General features: G+C 40.4%; 1 protein-coding gene across 1 annotated transcript in view; it reads right to left on the reverse strand.

The window, feature by feature from the left end:
• Positions 1-459: 459 nt before the first annotated feature.
• Positions 460-20,548, reverse strand: part of LOC111075847 — an 81,181-nt gene continuing 61,092 nt past the window's right edge. Inside the window, exons 4-8 of the mRNA XM_041595661.1 lie at positions 10,615-10,762; positions 9,077-9,214; positions 2,831-3,090; positions 2,535-2,627; positions 460-1,086 (exon numbers count right to left, since the gene is read on the reverse strand). Coding sequence (XP_041451595.1) covers positions 982-1,086; positions 2,535-2,627; positions 2,831-3,090; positions 9,077-9,214; positions 10,615-10,762 — 744 coding nt within the window. The 3' untranslated portion in view covers positions 460-981. The remainder of the gene's footprint in view (positions 1,087-2,534; positions 2,628-2,830; positions 3,091-9,076; positions 9,215-10,614; positions 10,763-20,548) is intronic.

The following is a 20,548-nucleotide window of genomic DNA, read 5'->3' on the forward strand; positions in this document are numbered from 1 at the left end:
AGTACTCCGAGGGAATAGCAGTACAGTGTACACCATATACCACGCACCCTGCTTGTGTTGGGTATGAAAACTTCACAAGTTATGCCGCCAGTTTGCCTCCAACTTTTCCTTCGGATGCTGTTGTATGTGTGAGTGTGAGTGTGAGTGTGATGTGCGTGTGCGTGTGTGTTTGATGTGGCTATGTTTGCTTTGCGGAGAGTCGAGAGTCGAAACTTTACCTGAACGCTAATGTTGTTTTTGTTGATTTTGCTCTTGGGCCGCTCGTCAGTTTGCCCCCCTGCCGTCCTCGCACTGTACATACGAACTCTCGTATTTATTATTATTTTTGCTGGCACCTATGGCATTAGGCAACCAAATTACGGGTACTGCGAGATAGCATCAGCCGAGCACAGAACCTAAATTCCCATTCCCATCCGATCTGGACTTTGAATACAAAATACGAGCTCTGAGGACTTCTGTTTTTTTTTTTTTCACCTTTAATGTGACTTTCAGCATACAAAATTTGTAATATTTTCCTTAAAATTCGAATGCTTAAATGGATGGAATGGTGTATGATATAAGCAGTAGTTTAAATACGAGTAGTTTAAAGACTAACAACTTTAAATAATAGTTAAGAAAAAAAGGAGGGTAAGACTACTCAAACATGATAACAAATCTATTAAGTTGATTATTGGTATTCCGTTAAGACTCTTTAAAAATATGCAGTCCATGACTTGGCGGAGACCAACTCTAGCGATTTTTATTATTATAAATGTCATTGGACATTCTATTATTTTTAAAATGTATTTTATTTATTTGTAGATCAGTCTGTGTGCATGCAAAATATTGAGAGCACTGCTAAACGAAAATCGTACATACATAAATACATGTATGTACATATGTATGCACTGCTAGTAATAAAAACCTATTATTATGTGTGTAGTACTCCTATGTGCTAACGGATAAATATAAATAATGTATTTAATTGCTAAGCTTCTTGTTTTAGGCCAAACAGAACAGTTTCCGCCAGAAGGAAGGCGTGGGCGGCAGCGTGGTAGGCACAAGGCCCTCCCAAATGGCCGTATCGAACACATCCTTGACTTTTTCCTGTGGAAGAGAACAAATACAAGTTTATTATAAATACGCAAATCATAAAATATCTGGCAATGATTTAGAGATTTTGTGACAATTTATGAGACTTATTAACTCCCAATAAGCATTCGAATACTTTCGAGCTGCCAGTTGGTATTTCTAGCTTTCAGAACTGCAGCTCGAAACCGGCTTATGTACGAATGTACACGCCCTCTGACGGTTTATTAGCACGTCGACGTCAAATTGCTGCAGAATCAAGTGTCCCAAGTGACAACAGGGAGAGGCTTGTTACGCAGAACGCAGCCCAATAGGGCGGAAGGACGCTTCCAAATTGAAATTTTGGAATATACGAGTAAGTATGTATGTATGTCACAGGATTTTACAGATTTCCATATTCACCATTCAACTAATATACTAACTAATACTCGTACATATATATTCGAAACTCTTCGAATAACGGGTTTAAAAACGAATTCATTTTATTTAACATTTTTTGGAGCCACAAACTTATCAGCAAACATCAGTTTCGTTCCCGATAAGGGAATGTCCGTCAGTTTGTTACATGGTGTTATTAGACGCCTCTGCCGGGTGAGCCACTTGCAACTTGATCCATCTATAAGCGCGTATGTACGCACATACATACATACATACATATGCGAGCCAACGTCTTACTTTCAGTCAACTGTCAAAGCACTTTCGAAACAAATTGTCGCTGTCCTCATTATCATTATCATCATCATCATCAACATCAACATCAACATCTGGTAGCAACCGCTTATAATTTGTTGCCATCGATTCATCTTCGTCACCTTTTGGAGTGGCGCCCGGTGAAGAGTCAGTCACCTGAAGTGGGGGCAGGCAAGATTTGCTGCCTTTAGGGAAATATGCAAAGAGTGCAATACCCCGCTGACAGGTTCGGCGGCCGCAGTGACAGTGGGCAAAGGCATTCATTCGGAAGTGTTGGGGCAAACAAGGGTGTCACCGCAATATTTTTGTACCCGACCAGAAGGAAGCGTTCCCCCGCTCTCTGGCCCGCTCTTTCCTTGCACCGAAAACCACACAATTGTACATTCTTGTGCAAGTGGGTGGGTGACTATGACAAGGCAACTCAAAGAGATGACACCACCGAGAATCTCGCATTGTGCAGCCTCCTTTCCGTCTATGGAATCAAGCGGTTTTTTTTCAGCTGATACTCTGCAGTCTTGTGGTTTGTGCAGTTTCCGATTAAGCATGTAACGGCAAAGCAAATCCATCCCCGATACTACCTAGTATGAGTGTGTGCCATATGTATGTATGCATGTATGTCCAAACACTTGACTATTTGATTAAGACGTATTTTTTAAGTGCTTAAACGAGGCAACCCCAATGGATTCATTGTGGAAAACAGAACCAGAGAAATTAATTTTTTTCCTTTTGCCTTTTCTGTGGCCCGCTTCCCAGGAGATGGCGAGAGATGGACTCACCTGTGTAGCCGACGATGTCTCAATGTATTTTGCGCCAATTGTTGTTGCCAAATCCCAGGCGTCTGCATATGAAATTGCTTTCTCGCCGTTTGTCTGCAGAGCGGAAATAAAAAGGAGAATGAGCAAAATAAAGTTAGCTGGGAGCAGATTAAATCAAATAAGATTTTCATAAATATTTGAATCGCAAAAACGGCAGATAAATTATGTTGAAAAGGCTACATAGAAGCAGAAACACGGACAGCTCCGCAGAGTAACAAAATTAAATGAAATCCAAAGAAAAATGCAGTGCGACTCACCTGAAGTTTGTTCAAGACATTCAGATTTCCGCGTAGATCGGCTTGGGTTCCCACAAGAATCAAGGCCGCCTTGGCCTTGGTGAACTTCGGGGCCCACTTCGATTTGATGGCACGGAAAGTTTCTGGCTTTACTACCGAAAAGCATAGCAGAAAGACGTCGCTGTCCGGGTAGCAGAGCTCGCGCAACGGATCTAACGTGTCCTGACCGGCGGTATCACAGAGGGTCAAATGCACAGGACTTTCGTTCACATTAACATCGGCTAAAGGGAGACAATGAGCGGGAATTACAAGTGTTCATGCTTACATAATATCTGGTATTCGTTGGGCTTAGGTATTAAGTTACATATATTGATCAGTAGGTATCAGCATCAGATCATATCAGATCAGATCAGATCAGGGAAATGAGTCAGGAGATGGGCGATGGAACGCCTCTTTCAATTGATTGTACATTTATATACATACACATACATGTATGTATTTTCAACTAATTCACAAAATATCATGGCGTAAAAATCTCTTTGGCAGTAAAAATTCCACAATGGGCCAAGGCAGCAGAACTCTCATGGTCGGAATGTCGACCACAGCATTCGTACTTGTTTCTGCTTTGTTACCTGTATATTTGCCAAATGAATCAATCAGTGTGTGAGCCCACTTTGGGTTCGTTTGGTTTGGTTGGGTTTCGGTGTCGGTTTCGGTTTCGGTTTCGGTCGCATTGCAGGTTCAATTTAATTGCAAAATATGTAAATTTCTAGACAGGCTGCCCGTGCTGCCCCGCACGCTCCGATTGAATTTTGCTGCTGGAATTCAATTTATTTTAAAATGCTTATGCTCGGCCAAGGCTGTCCCTCCTATCCATCCTTTGTCCCTCCACGCAAGTGCACATTTTTGGGATGCCAGTGTAGACAGACGGATGTCCACACCCACAACCACATCCAGGTGGTTCTTAAACCCAAATACACACACACACACACACACAGATCAGTGTTGGAAATGCCAACAATTTTACAATTAATTTGTGTTCAAATTCCTGTATCCGTGTCTCAGACAGCTCCACGTTCCTAGCCTCTGCACTCCCCTCAGCAAACGGCTTTTGGCCAACGCAGAACTAACAAATATATCAGATTACAAAACTAAATCCTATTATGTACATATGTATGCAGTGAAGTTTAACTTGTAATTGTAATCACTCTTCTCTCGGTACAAAGCGAGAGGTCAGCTGTAATGGTGCCCTCTGCACTCTGCACTCTGCACTCTCCAACACCATCCATTCTTAATAGGGAGTCTCAATATGCATCTTCAATGCTTTGCCCTCAGAATTGAAACAAAAGAAAGGTCACTGTGGCAGAGGTCTATCTGAATAAAAGGAAATATCACAAACATGCCCTACGAGGGGAGATACAGATACTGCTCACCTTACTCCAAGTGAACAATTCTAGCAAATTGCTACGAGTAGTATGCAGACATTTAAGCGACATTGATATGTTTTTATTTACCGTTTCATCAATACGTTGGCTACTGCTTTTGGCTTTATGCTATTAACTTCAATGGACTCAGCCAAGAAATATATTTCCTTTGCTCAGGAATTCTCTCAATCACTTTTCAAACGACAGCCATATTGTCCTGGCTATTCCCACATCTTTATGGGGTTTTACCTTTCAGAATTCCTGGAATTCTCTTGGGACTCAATTCAATGTCCGATGGCAGTTTTTCGCATGAGTAGCCTGCACATAAAATAGGTGCAAGGAATGGGGGTGCACATTCGAAATGAAATAAGCTGGTATCCCCACTAAGTCTATTTACGATCCAGCCATTGTGTTTGCGCCGCCAGTTGCAAGGCCGACTGACTTAGTTTTTCATGGCATTCCTTCCATTCGTTTCACATTTTTCCAACTCTACAATGGTTAGACTGATTCATACATAAGTCTTTTAGCCTACCTGTTGGGGAGTGGAAATGGCGTGCAACTATCCCAAGAGCCTTTCGGTTTGCAAACTCAGTTCTTCATCGACAATTGAGGAACATTTTAAACTTCTAAATCAATGGATATTGGGCCAAGTTCCTGTGTTAGTTGGGTTGCATTGGTTCGACCTTGTCTTTTGCCATTTTCAAATCTGGAAATAGGACTAGAAATCCATTGAAGCAGACGGAAGGTTGTGCATGACGGACAACATGATCGGCGCGTATTCCGCGCTATGGACATTTCCGAAGAATATATTCACATGTCTGTTGCCCAAAGGTTTCTGGCATGCAGAGCCCGGTTCTCGTGTTTTTGGATGATATTAATATGGTTCATTTAGGCAAAACGCACGTCTGGAACTTCCAGATACAGATACATCAAGCAACTTCAGAGCTCTGATATTAATAGCTGCTAAGAAGTCCGGTTATTAATTGGTGCTTTCAAGAATCATTGTCAATAAACAAAAAAAAATACATCTGATTTTTTATAGAAATATGCATATACAATGTATATTATACATACATCAATTTAACGGGAAATTTTCAGAACTTTAAAACATCAACAAGAGATTTCAAGGGCTGCTTTTGCGGTGTTTCGGGAACACCGAATATTTTTCTTCGTGGTTTGCGTAGTTTTGAACAGAGTCTGACTAAGGCAAACCCCCCAGATCTAACTGACTGCCATTAATTCCATTGAGTTGAGGCAACTGTTTTTTCTAAAAATGCGACCTATCAACCCCTCGGTAGGAGTGAGTTTGGGCATAGAAGCAGGTGGGAAATACATATGGAAATCTGGCCACCGAATTGGTGGAGCTCGGCGCTTTCCTGCAGCCGTTCAGCCGTGGAACGAACATTCATATTTAAGCGGTAGCGAAAATGAGTTGAACGAGTGGAAGGTACATATGTTCATACTCGTATGTACATACATTTGTTTGATGAGTGGCGATAGTGAAGAGTGGAGGGTGTAGGATGGAGAAAGGGAGGATGGGGGGATGGGGGGATGGGAGGTTTTCGGATTATTTTGGCCCACGGCAAAATCTGACCTCGTCCTATCTAAAAGATAATCATGGCTGCCTTTTATTCAATGCAACTGCTGCTAGCACTGGGACTGGCACTGGCACAGGCACTGGCACTGCTGTCGCTGTCGCTGCAACCTCCTCCAACTGCGTGCTCTGTGTAAACAAAGCTGGATGCCGGTGCCTGGCTTGTGCTGTGATTTTTTAATCAGCATGCTGCATGCTTCATGTTGCATGCAGCAGGCGAAACATCAGGCAGCACCAGGCAGCAACGGTCGCCAGAGCCATGGGGCTGGGTCTCATGTAAAATAAATTTAATTTGTGCGCCGCATAAAACTCATGAATACATTTCGGGTAGACCCGGTAGACCCCCACCCACCACCAAGCACATCCCACACTATTCCATCCTATTCCGCCCGACTTGACTTTATGTTGATGTTGCTGTTGAACTGCGGTGCTGTGCTGTCCCTCTTCTCCTTCCTTTGTACGACGTTGTAGCTGAGCTCCTGCCACCACCAATCGTAGTACCCCTTGGCGAGGAGAAATATTTTTGAAAAAGTAAAAGTGAAAATCAATGCCGGAACACCCTCACAGCACACACAAAGCATTGAATGCTGTTTCCCCCCATTTGCCACTCACTTGCTCGCTCGTTCACAGAGGCACTGAGGCACCGAGGCACCGAGGCACCCAGCCACTCAGGCACTGCCACAATGGAAAACTGTTTGCCATCTCAGCTGAAAATCGCTTTCCGCGAAGGCCATCACAAACAAAGAGGGGATAACAGAGCGGCGAGTAGCGAGTGTAGGTACTACGAACTCTGCCCGCTGAATATCTACATCTATTCGGAACTTAGTGCAGATTCCTGCTGGCTACAAGGCAGCATAGCAGCATAGCAGCAATACGAGTAAGGCCAATGGGAAACCATTGAGCTTGTTCTCTGTACCGTGCAATGGCTGGAATATTAAATGCTACTAGTACTCCTCCTCGTTGTCTCCACGATCATATTACTGATCAGAAATAAATGCGGAAAGTGCGGAATCTCTCCCTGCATTGGTACGAAAAGAAAACTGAGTAAGAAGATCAAGGAAAAGGAGAAAGGAATGGGGAAGTGGCTGGCGAGACAATGGAGGAGGCCAGGACAAAGGAATAAGTAACGCCAGCGGTTCCTTGGATGTCATGGATCCATGTGTGCGAGTGATTGTGTGCACGGAAAGTGAGCAACTGTGTAATTGGGGGCTAAAAAGTCAGCTAGCCCCAGAGGGTCTTTCCACAGATCCAAATGATTCCCATTCCCATTCATACCTAATTCTATCAAACAGACTGTCAGTCGGACAGCCTTTTCTTTCTTCCCTTCACAATTGAAATATATGGGTTACGGGCTACGGACTACGGACTACGGACTACGGACTACGGACTACGGGCTACGACTGGCTTTTCAAGCATCCATCCCCATTTTTGCCCCTTTCACTTGCTAAACATATTCAAATATTTGCAAGTCAATACGCCTCTCCATCCCCCCGCTCCATCCACACCAACTCTGCCCCTAATTAGATGGAACTACTAAGTCTACTTACATGCAGCATGCCGAAACTTATATGTATATCCAATGGCCAAACTATGCCGAAGTCTTTGCGCCTGGCCTGGCCTGGCCCGGCCCAAATGGCATTTCTTTTCTTCTCAGAAAAATGACTGAGGGAGAGAAGGGAAAGGAAAGGAAAGGAAAGGAAAGGGAACAGGAAACGGAAGCACACATTCTTTCTCAAATTCACACTGGATTTCAAGGAATGTTACCTTGAGTTGAAAGCTTGTTAGCCCCGGCTTGCAACAGCAGCCCAATTGCTGCCGCTGAGTGGCTGAGTCGCAGCGAGGAGGAGGGAAAGTGGAGCAGGAGCACGCGGCGTATGCGTAATTTCATCCCCAACAAAAGGCAGGAGAAGACAGGCGTTGCTCTGCTCTTCTCTGCTCAGTGGAGGGATGGAGACAGCAGATGTCATCCCAGGCATTTGGCCAAATACAATTTTTCAAATACAGGCATTTTGCCTGGCCCTCGCTCTTAGAAAAAAAGGCAGAAACAAACAAAGAATTTAGCAATTCTGGCATTACTAGAACCAAGCCCAAGTGCCGGGGGCGACTGCGACTGGGGCTGGCACTGGGTTTAGTTGAATGGGATTTTTGATCCCATGTGGTGCAGGAGGCACCATATTATTCAATTAGACAATTAGGCTCCAATAAAAGCAGACACATTTTCCACTTGGCCATTTTATCCGAGAACCAGGCAAGTTCTTTTCCTAACTACGAGTATGTGCAAAATTCTCAAATTCTCAATGAATTAAACTTTAAAAAGATTTTGACTGAATGAAGAAAGCGGCATTATACATGAGTAGACGACCTAAAATTAATTTCAAAAAAAAAAAAAAAAAACAGGTTAAGAAGTGCAAATGAATGCACCATTTTAATGGCATCAAACCCAAGGGATGGGATGAAAAGACAAGAGCCAGAGTCAGAGCCAGTGCCAGGGCGGACGGGTCATGTCATTCGTGGAGAAGCATAATTAAATCAAATGCACTGCAGCTACCCAAAAGCGACATCGACCGAAGGGGAATACGGGTACATCTGTATCTGCATCTGCATCTGCCAGGCAGAGCAAAGTCAACTTTTTACATTTTGCCTGCCCTTCAGTTGAATAGCCGCAAATTTCAATTTTCCGTTCATTAAAATTAGTGAATAGCATAACGCACACACAAAGCCGTACATACATATGTATGTACCTCATACATATGTGCATAAAAAAGAGTCTCACAATGCGGAAGCAGTGAAAGTCAAAAGATGGCTCTCGAGGATGTTGGCCCACACCCAAACCCACACCCAGAAGCAGCTGAACATCCTTCTTGCCTGTTTCCGGCAGCTGTGCCTTTCCCCCGCTACCGCTACCGCTACCGCTCCCACTCTCACTCCATCCCCCTGGGCGAATGCTGCACATCTCTTTCACACGGGGAAAACTCAGTAAAGAGTTCACAAATTGGTTTTCAACAAAATAAAAAATTCATATACCAGCCAGGCAGCCCAACCAAAACCCAAACCCAAAACTAAAACCAATCCGAACCCAGGAAGGCGAGTGGCAGGGCGACAGGCGCTCGCCTCGCCAGTCAGCGGGTCCTTGACTCACCCTAATCGAAAAGGGTGGGGCGGGCGAATAAACCTGTTGAAAAGCGCAGTCAACACCGGCGCCCCCTACCCTTGGAGACCTGAAACCTTCGAAATACGAGCTAAACTTACCATTATAAATATCAGAGGCCGTTGGTATGTGCTCCGGATTGAAGCGGTTCTCCAGATATGACAATATCAAGTTGGTTTTGCCCACAGCTCCGTCTCCGACGAGCACGCACTTAATTGATGGCTGCGTTGCGGACCCAGCTGGAAGGCGATACAAAAATATTAAAAAAAATATTAGGGAAGTCTTTGGGAAGGCGAATTAGATAAAACATTCACGACTTAAGGGCGTGGATAGAGTGATTAAATGGCAAGTAGTGGGTGTAAGGTTTCAGTTGGCAATCAGCATGGCATAAGTGACTGGAAAACAGGCCATAGATCTGTGTACAATGTGGGAGTAAAATAAGGGAGTTCCTATCATCTGAATATGGTAATTATAAATGTGATACACATTCATATTTTAGCATATATTATATACATTATACATATACATATATATACATTATACATTTTAAATATATGTACAAGGAAGAGCATTGTCGAATGGTATCGCACATTCTCAATGATACCAAACAAAACCCGATGCACTCTACTGACCTCTATGAAACTGCCAATTCAGTAGCTGTGGTGTGCTCTTCTACCAGCTCTGCTTACCAACGGTGGTGCCCCGATAATGAGGGAGATATCCAACACTCAGTAGCTACAGTATGCTCCAAAACTGGGGCCTTAGCCAAAAAAGTGTACAACTAAAGCCAGAAAACACCATACTAAACTATCATCACACAGACCATTAAGTCTGCTATGATCTGCTGGCGCCTATCATAGGTACCAGAAACTTTTCCTCCCCACCTGCGCATTGTCCCTCATCTTACGAGAAAGGATATACTCGTATGTATGTGGTGCCAACACACCGATTCGGTATCCGAAAAAAACATGGTACGAGAAGCGAGAACACTGCTTGGCTCTCTGTCTAGGTATATAGTATCTAAAGCTTTTCTCTAAAATTTGATCTTTGCTACTTGCCATAAGCACGCACAAGCTATTTGCGTCCTACCTCCTACCTCAACAGAACTTGGGTTGTGAGACGCCGCGTATATGCCCCACAGGAGAGCGTACTAGCCCCATCTCTTTGCGTCCACTACTCAGCATATATATTAGCAACACCTTTGGCCTTAAAACCTTAACAAATAACTCGCAGACTGGCGAACCAAGGTCAAACCAAGGTATTCGCTTAAGCTGGAGTACAAGGTCCTCCTATAAAACAACTGCTTCTAGTCCAAATGCACGGGCAACTTGGTATTGTATGTATTTAAAGACAACAGCCACACGGATTTATACATACTTAGCAGCCAGTGGAGAACTGGCAGAAAAAGCACAACTACCCAAACAAACTACATACAAATATGTGAGTACTATGGCACCCCAATAGCCTGGACAGAAAGCTAACTCAAGTTGCAAACAGAACGGGACTACGGCGCAATTACCAGCCATCCCTAGATGCATCCCTAGAAGAAATCGTTGGCCGGACCCCAAGGGTTATACTCGTGGGGTAAAAAACAAATCCGCTTTGGGATATTTCAGCAGCAAACTCAGTACCAACTCACCCTTTTTTCCACCATTTACGGCCGATTTTAAGGCGTCATCCGGTGTCGCTGCTGCTGCCACAGCTGTCTTCTTCGATTTGCGTTTCCGTAACAAGAATTTTGATCTCTTACCCGTGCTGGCAGCGCAGGCATCGCCCTCAGATTGTTTCTGTCAATGAATTGAAAATTTAAATTTATAAAGATATATTTATACTTGCATATGTTTTGGTATATTTATAATCGTGTCCGTGTGTGGCGCTTAACGACGCATCAAATTTAATTCTGTTGCAGCCTGCACTACAAAGCGCATATACCTCGTGGACGCATGAGACGCATCGTCTGTCAATGACCCAGGTAGCCAATTGCTGGTACTGCCACTCCCACTCCCTCCCACTGGCAAAGTGTCAATTAAATAATTAATGACAACAGATTGAAAGATCTAACACAGATGGTTCGCCGTGTCTGTGTCTGTGCGGGTGTCATTCAGGCGGAGAATTAAATAATGTCGGGCGCGACACTTGTGCCGCGCTCGAATAATTTAATATGCACATATAAATTAGTTAGGACGACACCCTGCAACCAAGGGAGGACTGCCAGGGTGCAGGCACAGAAACGTGACAGGCGTATAAGGATCCGGGCGAAGGTTTCCACTCAGCAACACCGCCCAAGTGGCAGCAGTGGCACAATTTTCCGATTCCGATTTCTTGATGACTCGTGAAGTGAGCACATTGCGTAAACAACAGCGTATGCGCAACATACGAGTACACCACACACTTTTGGTCCCTGTGGCAGGTTTCTCTCCCCCTTTTTTTGCCTTTTATCGCTGTTCTTTTCTTATTTCTCATTCTACTGGCTTACCCCCATTTTCCATCTACTCCTTCGCCCTTCTCCACTAATATTCGCAGAATACCTTTTCATTCCATCTCCCCCAATCCTGACATTCTTTTATTTGCTACTTCATCTCTTATGCTTTTTTTGTTGAATATATTTTCAGGTCGGAGCATACATACATACATATGTACATATGTGATTTGCCTGAGACTGTGGCAGACTTTCACATAGTTCAGCATATTTCCCTGCTCTTATTGTAATCAGTTTTCTATTTCAATCGAATTCTCTTCCCTCCCTGTTTCTACATACGCCACTTCCCGCCGAACAAACACATGTACAATTTTGACATAGTGAACTCGTAAATAAGTTCTGAATTCTGAAAAACTATAGAGTGCCGCAAAAAACCTTCAATTTAAGCTTATAGCTTATAGTTACATTATGCATTAGCTTTTCAAAATTTGAAAGTTCTCAAAATAAAAAAACGGTATAGCGTACTCAAATGGTATTCATTTTTTCTAAATTCCCAATAAAAAACCGCAAGCATAAAAATAACAAAAGTTCTTACAAAAAAAATTGGAGCCACAATCTATCAGAAGAATGCAGTTTGAGCCTGCGAAATTGTAATTGAAAATTTGAATTGTTGCTTAGGTTAATTTTGTTAAATTTTGCGCTTTTAAGGTTATTTAAAAAAATCACAGCGTTCGTACGGAATAAAAATTCAGCGGAAACATATGGCATTATATGAATTTGACTATTTTAGCATGTTGTTCGTTGATGGCTCTTAGAAATAGTTTTGAATTTAACCAAAAAGTATTTATTATTTTCTATAAATTAATTGTTAAGCATATTCGCAGGGGAAATTTATTTCTTGGATAATACGAGTTTAAAATATACCGTTAACCTAGATTGAGCATATGTAATTTTAAATGTGTAAAAGAGTCTTTTTGGAAGAACTTTTCTTTCTTAGGGGAAATTATAATAAAGGAAAAATTAATTTTCACTGATTTCAATAAGACTTAAAAGTTAATAATGTTATATGTTCATATGTACGTCAAAGTTTAGTTTGGTTAAGTTAGTTAATTTTCAATATACTTAGAAATTAATATCAGCATGGAATTATAGGGAAATGTGCTGGTACTCTTAATTTGTTGGCCTCAGAAGAGGCCTATAGAGTCATATGTATGTACATATATGTATGTATGTATGTTCATTTGTATAAATATTATTTATTTCGGGCAACGCCCCTTTATAGCTTCATTGCCAGCACCACTGCCCGGTCAGTGTGTAAAAATGTGTGTGTCCATTTCGAATTATTTATTGCACAGAGGAACAGGCCAGTGCACTATGGGCATGAGTTCTTTTTTCTCTGTCACAAATACTATTTTGTTATTATTCAGAATGTGTAAATTGGCTTTTGCTTTAAATTAAGAAAAGTCCAAAGCACCTTTATAGTATTTTTATACATTTTTACGGACTGCCCTTCATATTTTTTGTATCGCTAAAAGTCAACTAATTAAGCGTGGCAATCTTTAGTGAAAAAGTGCGAATAATTGGTTCCTACTTGTATATTGTATGAGTAAACGCAGCAAAAAAAATTGGTTTAATACGGTTAATTACTGACAGAGTAAAGTATGTTCAACAAATCGTTAATAGAGATTTTCTATGTTGATGTTTTGTTTTGGTATCCTAGAAAATACTTGTGCACATTTTTAGATAATTTTTAATAAGAGTTCGGATGTTTTAATACAACTATGGTGAATCAAATAATCACTTGATCAATATCCCTTGTTGACCCATTTTCTTCATTTAAAAAAAAAACCATTTTTACCCATTTAACATATTAATTTATGATCAACAGTTTGCAATTATTTTTATTTTATTTGCTCGTTGTTGATTAAAGCAAACCGTTTAACGGCTATCGAATTAATCAGGCTCTCAAATTAATCTAGAAGCCCATGCATCGAATTGGTCACAACAGAAGCGATAGGGACAGGGGCAACGAGAGCGAGCGATACAAACATATATGTACATATTTATTTATGTATGCATGTATGTACTTTTCAGATCAAAGGCTAGGCGTTCTGGCAACATTATTGTGTCACAAATAGTGCCTCAGCCTTCCTAGTGATAGCTGGGAGATGTGACTGGAGGGAGGCAGATACCCACACTAATCTGTCTTCGGAGCAAAGATTGCCATATGCCGATAAGACTGTACAGGGAAAGTCCATTCTGCGTTCCTCTGCAGTGAAGGAAGTCGACGGCTCTCCTTCTCCTTTCCAAGGACAAGTCCCCCAACAAGTTTATTCAGCAACACCCGCCCAGAACTGTTGCATCGGCCTCAAATGCGAATCAATCGAGGAATAATTGCCAATTACCAACTGACTTATCGATGCCTCTCCTCCCCTCACCGATATCTGATATGTGTGTGTGTCGACTCCTTCCGAGCGATGCTATTAGAGATGCTGTTACTATAAGAGGCAGAACATATTTTCGAGACACTATCCAAATCAATATCTAAATTGCTCTGCGTTTTGTCCTTGTCAACTTGAAAAGCTCTCCCGTCTCCGTCTCCATCTCCGCCTCCCGCACTTCGTGTCCCATCGATAAGGTCTCCCTCGCTTTCCATTCTCCGCTTAGGCGATAATACATACATATGTATGTATGTATCTTTCACACACCAGCCAGCACATAAAAGGACGCGTGGCAGGACCCGGGGCGAAAGTGAAACTTTAAAGGGGGAAAATCAGAAATTGTGTAGGGCAGGTATGAATGAGTGAGTTTGTACAGAACTGGGTGATAGTTCAATGGGGGAAAAGCGACGATCAATAAATGTAACCGTCGCACCTACGAGTTCGTAAACCATTGAATTTTCGTATCGAATTATTTAATTTGTGAAATATCAAAGTAGGTTTCTATTGAAAAGAATAAGCCCAGGATCACACGAGATTGGCTTTGAATTCACATATTCACATATTTATGTAAAATATTTATATTCCTTCCATGTACACACTAATGCTCTATTAAAGTATTATGTATGGATTACACAAGGGAACCAAATTGAACTTTTAGTGTGTTGATTGAAAACTGATTGAAATGTATTACTAATTTGAGGTCGCTGATTTCAAATCTGATCTCTATTTTTTTTCTTCAGATCGCGTTTTTAAGTGCAGGTATTAATCGTTTTTTATAATTTTTTATAAAACGGAATATCGCGAAAACTCGAACTGATAGGAAACAACCAAGTACAGGGTTGGATTCAGCGTCTCCAATTACCTTGAAAACAACATTCAGTTCTAAATCAACAAAACCTTTGTTCCCTTGTGTTATTGATATTAAAAATTTTGTAACATTACTAGTAGCTCCTTTAGTATGACCTTTTTTCACTTTCACTGAACCAATTTAATGGACAAGCTTCGCAAAAAAAAAAACACTTTATTTGTGCATGTGCTGTCGATTAGTATGCATTTGTAGATTGTGATTTACAAAATACCGCTTTAGAAATGATTAACAATCTTTTCCTCCTCTTAACGTTGTCTACCCAACATTCTTTGAGATTAAATGAATTTGAATTAATTCAATCTCTAAACAGGATATGCAAAGGAAACGTTATTTATTGAATAATATAAACAATGGATAAAACTAACAATAGAATATTTTCTATCAAATGCGCGTTTTCCAGTTGTACAATGTAGTTGTATAAAATTTATAAAATTGTTGAGTTTTGCCACCTGATTTCGGCTAGGCGCCACCACTCAGCGTCGTTTCTTTTTTCTTTTTTTTCTTTTTCTTTTTAAATTGAATTAAAACGTCTCTCTGGCTGACTGAAAATATTTTCCTTCTTTTTCGACTATTTTTGGCACAGTACGTAAACCGAAAGTCAAAGCCAAGTTGGTCCTTTCCAGCAACTTTTTCTGAGCAAAATGAGAAATCTGAAAACTTCTATTGCCGTCTTGTCGGAGAGGTAGTGCGAGTGCGAGTGGGATTGGGAGAGGGAGTGTACTCGTTACTACGAACGTGGGTGGGTACGAGTATACTCGTCAGTGTCTTTAACTAAATAAGACCCACCCAAACGTTCTCCTCCGAAACCAGACCAGACTACACCACCGTACACCAGCCCATGCCAAGGCGATGCTTTCGATGCCCAGGGCGGACCAGGGAAATTTTGCTTCTGGTCCTTAGGTCTTCTGGTCATCGTAAATATGCAACTTTTTATACCCGTACTCAAAAAAGAGTTAAGGGGTATATTAGATTTGTGGTAAAAGTGGATGTGTGTAACGCACAGAAGGAAATGTTTCCGACCCCATAAAGTATATATATTCTTGATCAGCATCAATAGCCGAGTCGATATAGCCATGTCTGTCTGCCCATCTCTGTCTGTCCGTCTGTCTGTCTCTCCGTCTTATTGAGCGCCTGGATCTCAGAGACTATAAGAGTTAGGGTAACCAATTTTGGTTTCCAGATTCATGTGATATCACACTGCTAAAAGTATATTTCAAAATTTCGCCCCGCCCCTTTTCGCCACCACAAAGGACGAAAATCTGTGGCAGGCACAATTTTAAAGATACGACTAAACTAAAAACGCAGTATCGTTGAGAATGCCCATATCTATCAGATTGCCGAATCTGAATCAGATCGGATTATAATTATAGCCAGAATGAAGAAATTAATTTTCAGTTGCTTCCGCCGCCTCCCCCTGCCAGAGACACGCTGCTCATTCTCTTTCTCGCTCGCACATTCTGCTGCGTTCAGTGCGAGAACAACCCCTAGCGGAGGAGATGTAGAATATGAATGGTACATCTATAATCTACATGTTAGATGTAAAATATACATTTTAGATGTAGATGTAGATAAGAGATGTAGCAAAAATGTAAAATGTAAAATTTTTTTTTAAATTTTTAAATTCTAAAAATCATAAGCTCAAAAATGTATATATTGACTGAGTACGGGTATAAGTAGAGTCGCGTCCCGAGAAGCGACTCACACGTTCCTTCTAGTTCATGATAAATTTATCCAGGCCTTAGTTCGCTCAAAATATTTATGTACTTATAATTTTACGAGTACTTCAAGATTGCTCACCCCCCCCTCCCATTTTTTCGTTGCGGACTGCCTAAAAGTCTGTACCTTAACCCTTAACTTGGTTGTCGTGGTGGGGGCAAAAGTCCTTCCGAGTGGGTCAAATTATTGTTGAGAGGCGAGGGAACTGCCTGCAAGAGGGCCGTGCCTTGTGGTGGAAACACAAATCCCGGCCCTTGGGGGAAATGGGACTTTCGGAAATTCCCCCTTCGACCTGAATGAAGCAACAATGCAAATCAAATAAATCAAAACAGAAGAAGTTGCATGTCGTGCATCCACATCGCCACCTACCCACCTCCTTGCGCCCATCTTTCTCTTCGGTGGAGTCCGATCGGGGAGACCTGCTTTATTCAAAAAGTTATTTAGGACAAACTTAACATGCGAACCCAAAAAACCAACAAATAAAATGAAAATACTCCAAAGGAAAGAGGAAACCTCAACCTCCGCTCCTCATCACACTACTTTGAGATTGAAATTCTCGACTTCAAAAAGACTTTCAAAAGATTCAAAGCCCATCAATAAACCAATAGAATGTAGCTGAATCAAAAATTAATAAAAGTTTAAGGAAAAACATAAACAAACACCAAGGTAAACTCTTCAAAGAAGTGGAAAGTTTAGAAAAATATCAATAACACTACTCGACAAAATTGAACTTTTTATTTAGGCTGTGAACTAAAATGACTTTTTCTGATAGATTTCCGGACTTAAAAATTTTTGTAGTACTTTATTATTATTATCAAAAAAGAGTTAAGGGGTATATTAGATTTGTGGTAAAAGTGGATGTGTGTAACGAAGAGAAGGAATATTTTCCGACCCCATAAAGTATATTTATTCTTGATCAGCTTCTATAGCCGAGTCGATATAGCCATGTCCGTCTGTCCGTCCGTCCGTCCGGATCTCAGAGACTATAAAAGCTAGGGCAACCAAACTTTGTTTCCAGACTCATGTGATATCACATTGCTTTAAGTTGATTTCAAAACTTCGCCCGGCCCTCTTCCGACCCCTTCCGATACGATAAAACTAAAAACGCAGTATCGTAGAGAATGACCTTATCTACCAGATTGCCTAATCTGAATCAGATCGGATCATAATTATAGCCAGAATAAAGAAATTAATTTTCAGTTGTTTCCCCCGCCTCCTTCAGATAGAGACCCGCTACTCATTCTCTTTCTCGCTCGCACACTCTGCCTCGTTATTTACGCAAGCGCCCTCTAGCGGACGAGATGTAGAATATAAATGGTACATGTATAATATACATGTTAGATGTAGAATATACATGTAAGATGTATAATATACATTGTAGATGTAGATAACAGATGTAGCAAATTTATAGCTGCGTTTGTCAGCTTTTCAGAACTGCAAAGTTTTATGCAACCAGATATAAGATACTTTAAGTTATGTGAAAAATAGAAGCACTATCTCTGAAAAAAAAAAATAACAGATTTTTTAAAATTCTTTAAAAAAAAAACTACACAATAAAAAAAAACCATAATTCGTTAAAAAAAAAATTAAACCCCGAAATCTATAAGAATCTATATTTTAGGCCACAGCCTAATTCTAGTGTTGACTAGTGTAATTAATGGCAAAAATCAGGTGAATCGGTCATACAAATGCAAGGCAGAAGTTTGACTTTTATTTTGGTGACACAAGAATATATTCAAATTGGGAAGGTGCATTGTTCGGGTTGGACAACCTCTAAATGATAATCTATTTATTTATTTGTACTCATAACTTAAGTATCTTACATCTGGTTGCAATGAACTTTTCCATTATGAAAAGACCGACCGGAAAATAGTTTCTGTACGTAAATTCTTGCTAAATCGCGGTCCATCATCAGTTTGTTTTGTTTTGCCTTTTTTTATGGAGCATAGGCCCGTTTATCTTTATTAATCGGTGAACAGACGGACATATGTAGCTATATGTATTTACGATATGTACCTTATCGGGTCAAAAACGGGCATCCAAAGGCACCTTAAATCCCCCTATCTCTATACTCTTTGAGTACCAACTATCGATCCCGAAAGGGAAATAATGCACAAAAAATTATTCTCTGGTCAAATAATCTATTAAGTAAGTCTCGTACATTGTACTTACTATCATATGTATTTACTCATATTTCAAATCAGATAGTAATGATTCCAGATCTCGTGACCTTTTACTTGGAATTTCAGTTGTAATCGTCGCTTCTGCTTCTGCTGCTATTGAGCCATTAAAAGTTTTTGTTGTGGCAGTCATGTAAATCATGCTTAAGGCCCAGTGACAGGGCCAACAGATGGGTGGGCGGGGAGTCAGGCACTAAACTTGAAAAATGGCTCAAAAGTTTCTCGACAGTCAAATTTAAGGCATACACATGTACGAGTATGGAAAGTTTGGAAATGTTCATATATAGTAGTATGTACATACATATATACATAGAGTACATAGAGTACATATGTGAATAATCTACTTATATTCATGAAAATTAAGAGGGGAAACAGCCAAAAGACACAACTGGTTCAATTGGAGGAGCACAAGAATCACCATCCCCATATCACCCCATTTTGACTTCCCATTCATGAATATCCAATCACTCGGATTTTTTCGAAAACATTTTATGCTAAGGCGATCCATAATGGACATATGTACAAATGTACATGCGTGTGTACGTACGTATGTATGTATGTATTCATGTAGGTACAAATTCATGCTCGTGTAAGGGGGACAGAGGCAACCAAAATTTCTTCATGAGATCCTAGTCAGTCAGGGGGAAAGCCAATAATTTTCGTTGAATATTATATGTATGAAAAGAATAAGAGAGAATATTTGGCTGGTGATGAGAGAGGCGACAGAGCGGAAAGCAACTGTCACAAAAAATGTGTGGCTAGGGGTTGGGAGCAGTAATGAGGTTGGGTTGGGCTTATTTATATAAGTGTAATTTTCAAGGTCCCAGCGTCTAAAAATATTCCTTTTCTCTTCCAGAAAATAACGGCAAGCCAACGTTTATTGTAGAGGTGCAGACTGGAGCTGAAAGTTGAAAATCACATTGTTGCCAATTGTTCCTATTGCAGCTATACTATATATCGCTCTGATCGGATTGCATTTTTGTATAATATGATAATGGGTACATCTTACGATATATTATTCCATCCTAAAAATATTAAATCGATCAATAAATATTAAAGGTAAAATTTGTATACCAAATGCATGTGTCGCGCTTCGCATTATATTTCCATAATCCAAAGATGGGGAACCCAACCGGCGCACAGTCGCTCGTTTTCCGAAAGATCGTTGCAAAAGTTGGATATCGCGTTGTTGAATTTGACAAAACTTTTGTTACACTTCAATTCGGAATTGATCAAGCTATTCAAAACCAGAATTTTATAGTTTACAACAAAATTTTAAGATTATAATCGTTGTTCAAAGTAGGACCATTTTTCTTTTTTTGAAAAAAATACAGAAAACCGTGCTTGAAAGGCAAAGGTTAATGCATTTTTCTCAAAAAGTACTCAAGCTAGGAGAAAAATTGTTTTCCCTAATTTAAGGAACAAATTTAAAATATGAATTTAGAAAAAAAGGAAATGTTTTTTGAGATTATATTTTATTAAATTTTTTTAAGACGTTGTTTGGACGTTATCTTTTATCTTTTATTTATATGTATATGAAGGGCAAACAACGTCTGTGGGTGCAACAAGCTAAATTAGGTAAAAAAGTTTGAAGTTTAAAGAAGAGTTTAAGTTAACAAATCGATAAGTGCGTTTATAGTGCGTTTTTATATACACTACATTACACTACTCGACAAAATTGAACTTTTTATTTAGGCTGTGAACCAAAATGACTTTTTCTGATGATTTAGGGATTTTAAAATTTTTGTAGTACTTTATTATTTTTTTTATGGTGTAATTTTTTTTAAAGAATTTTTAAAATCTGGTATTTTTTTCATGTTTTTTTTCAGAGGTTGTGCTTCTATTTTTCACATAACTTAAGTATCTTATATCTGGTTGCATAGACTTTGCAGTTCTGAAAAGCTGACAAGCGCAGCTATAAATCCGACCCAGGCCGTTTATATCTGCAG

Source organism: Drosophila obscura, unplaced genomic scaffold (assembly GCF_018151105.1).
Source record: "Drosophila obscura isolate BZ-5 IFL unplaced genomic scaffold, ASM1815110v1 contig_74, whole genome shotgun sequence".
NCBI lineage: Eukaryota > Metazoa > Arthropoda > Insecta > Diptera > Drosophilidae > Drosophila > Drosophila obscura.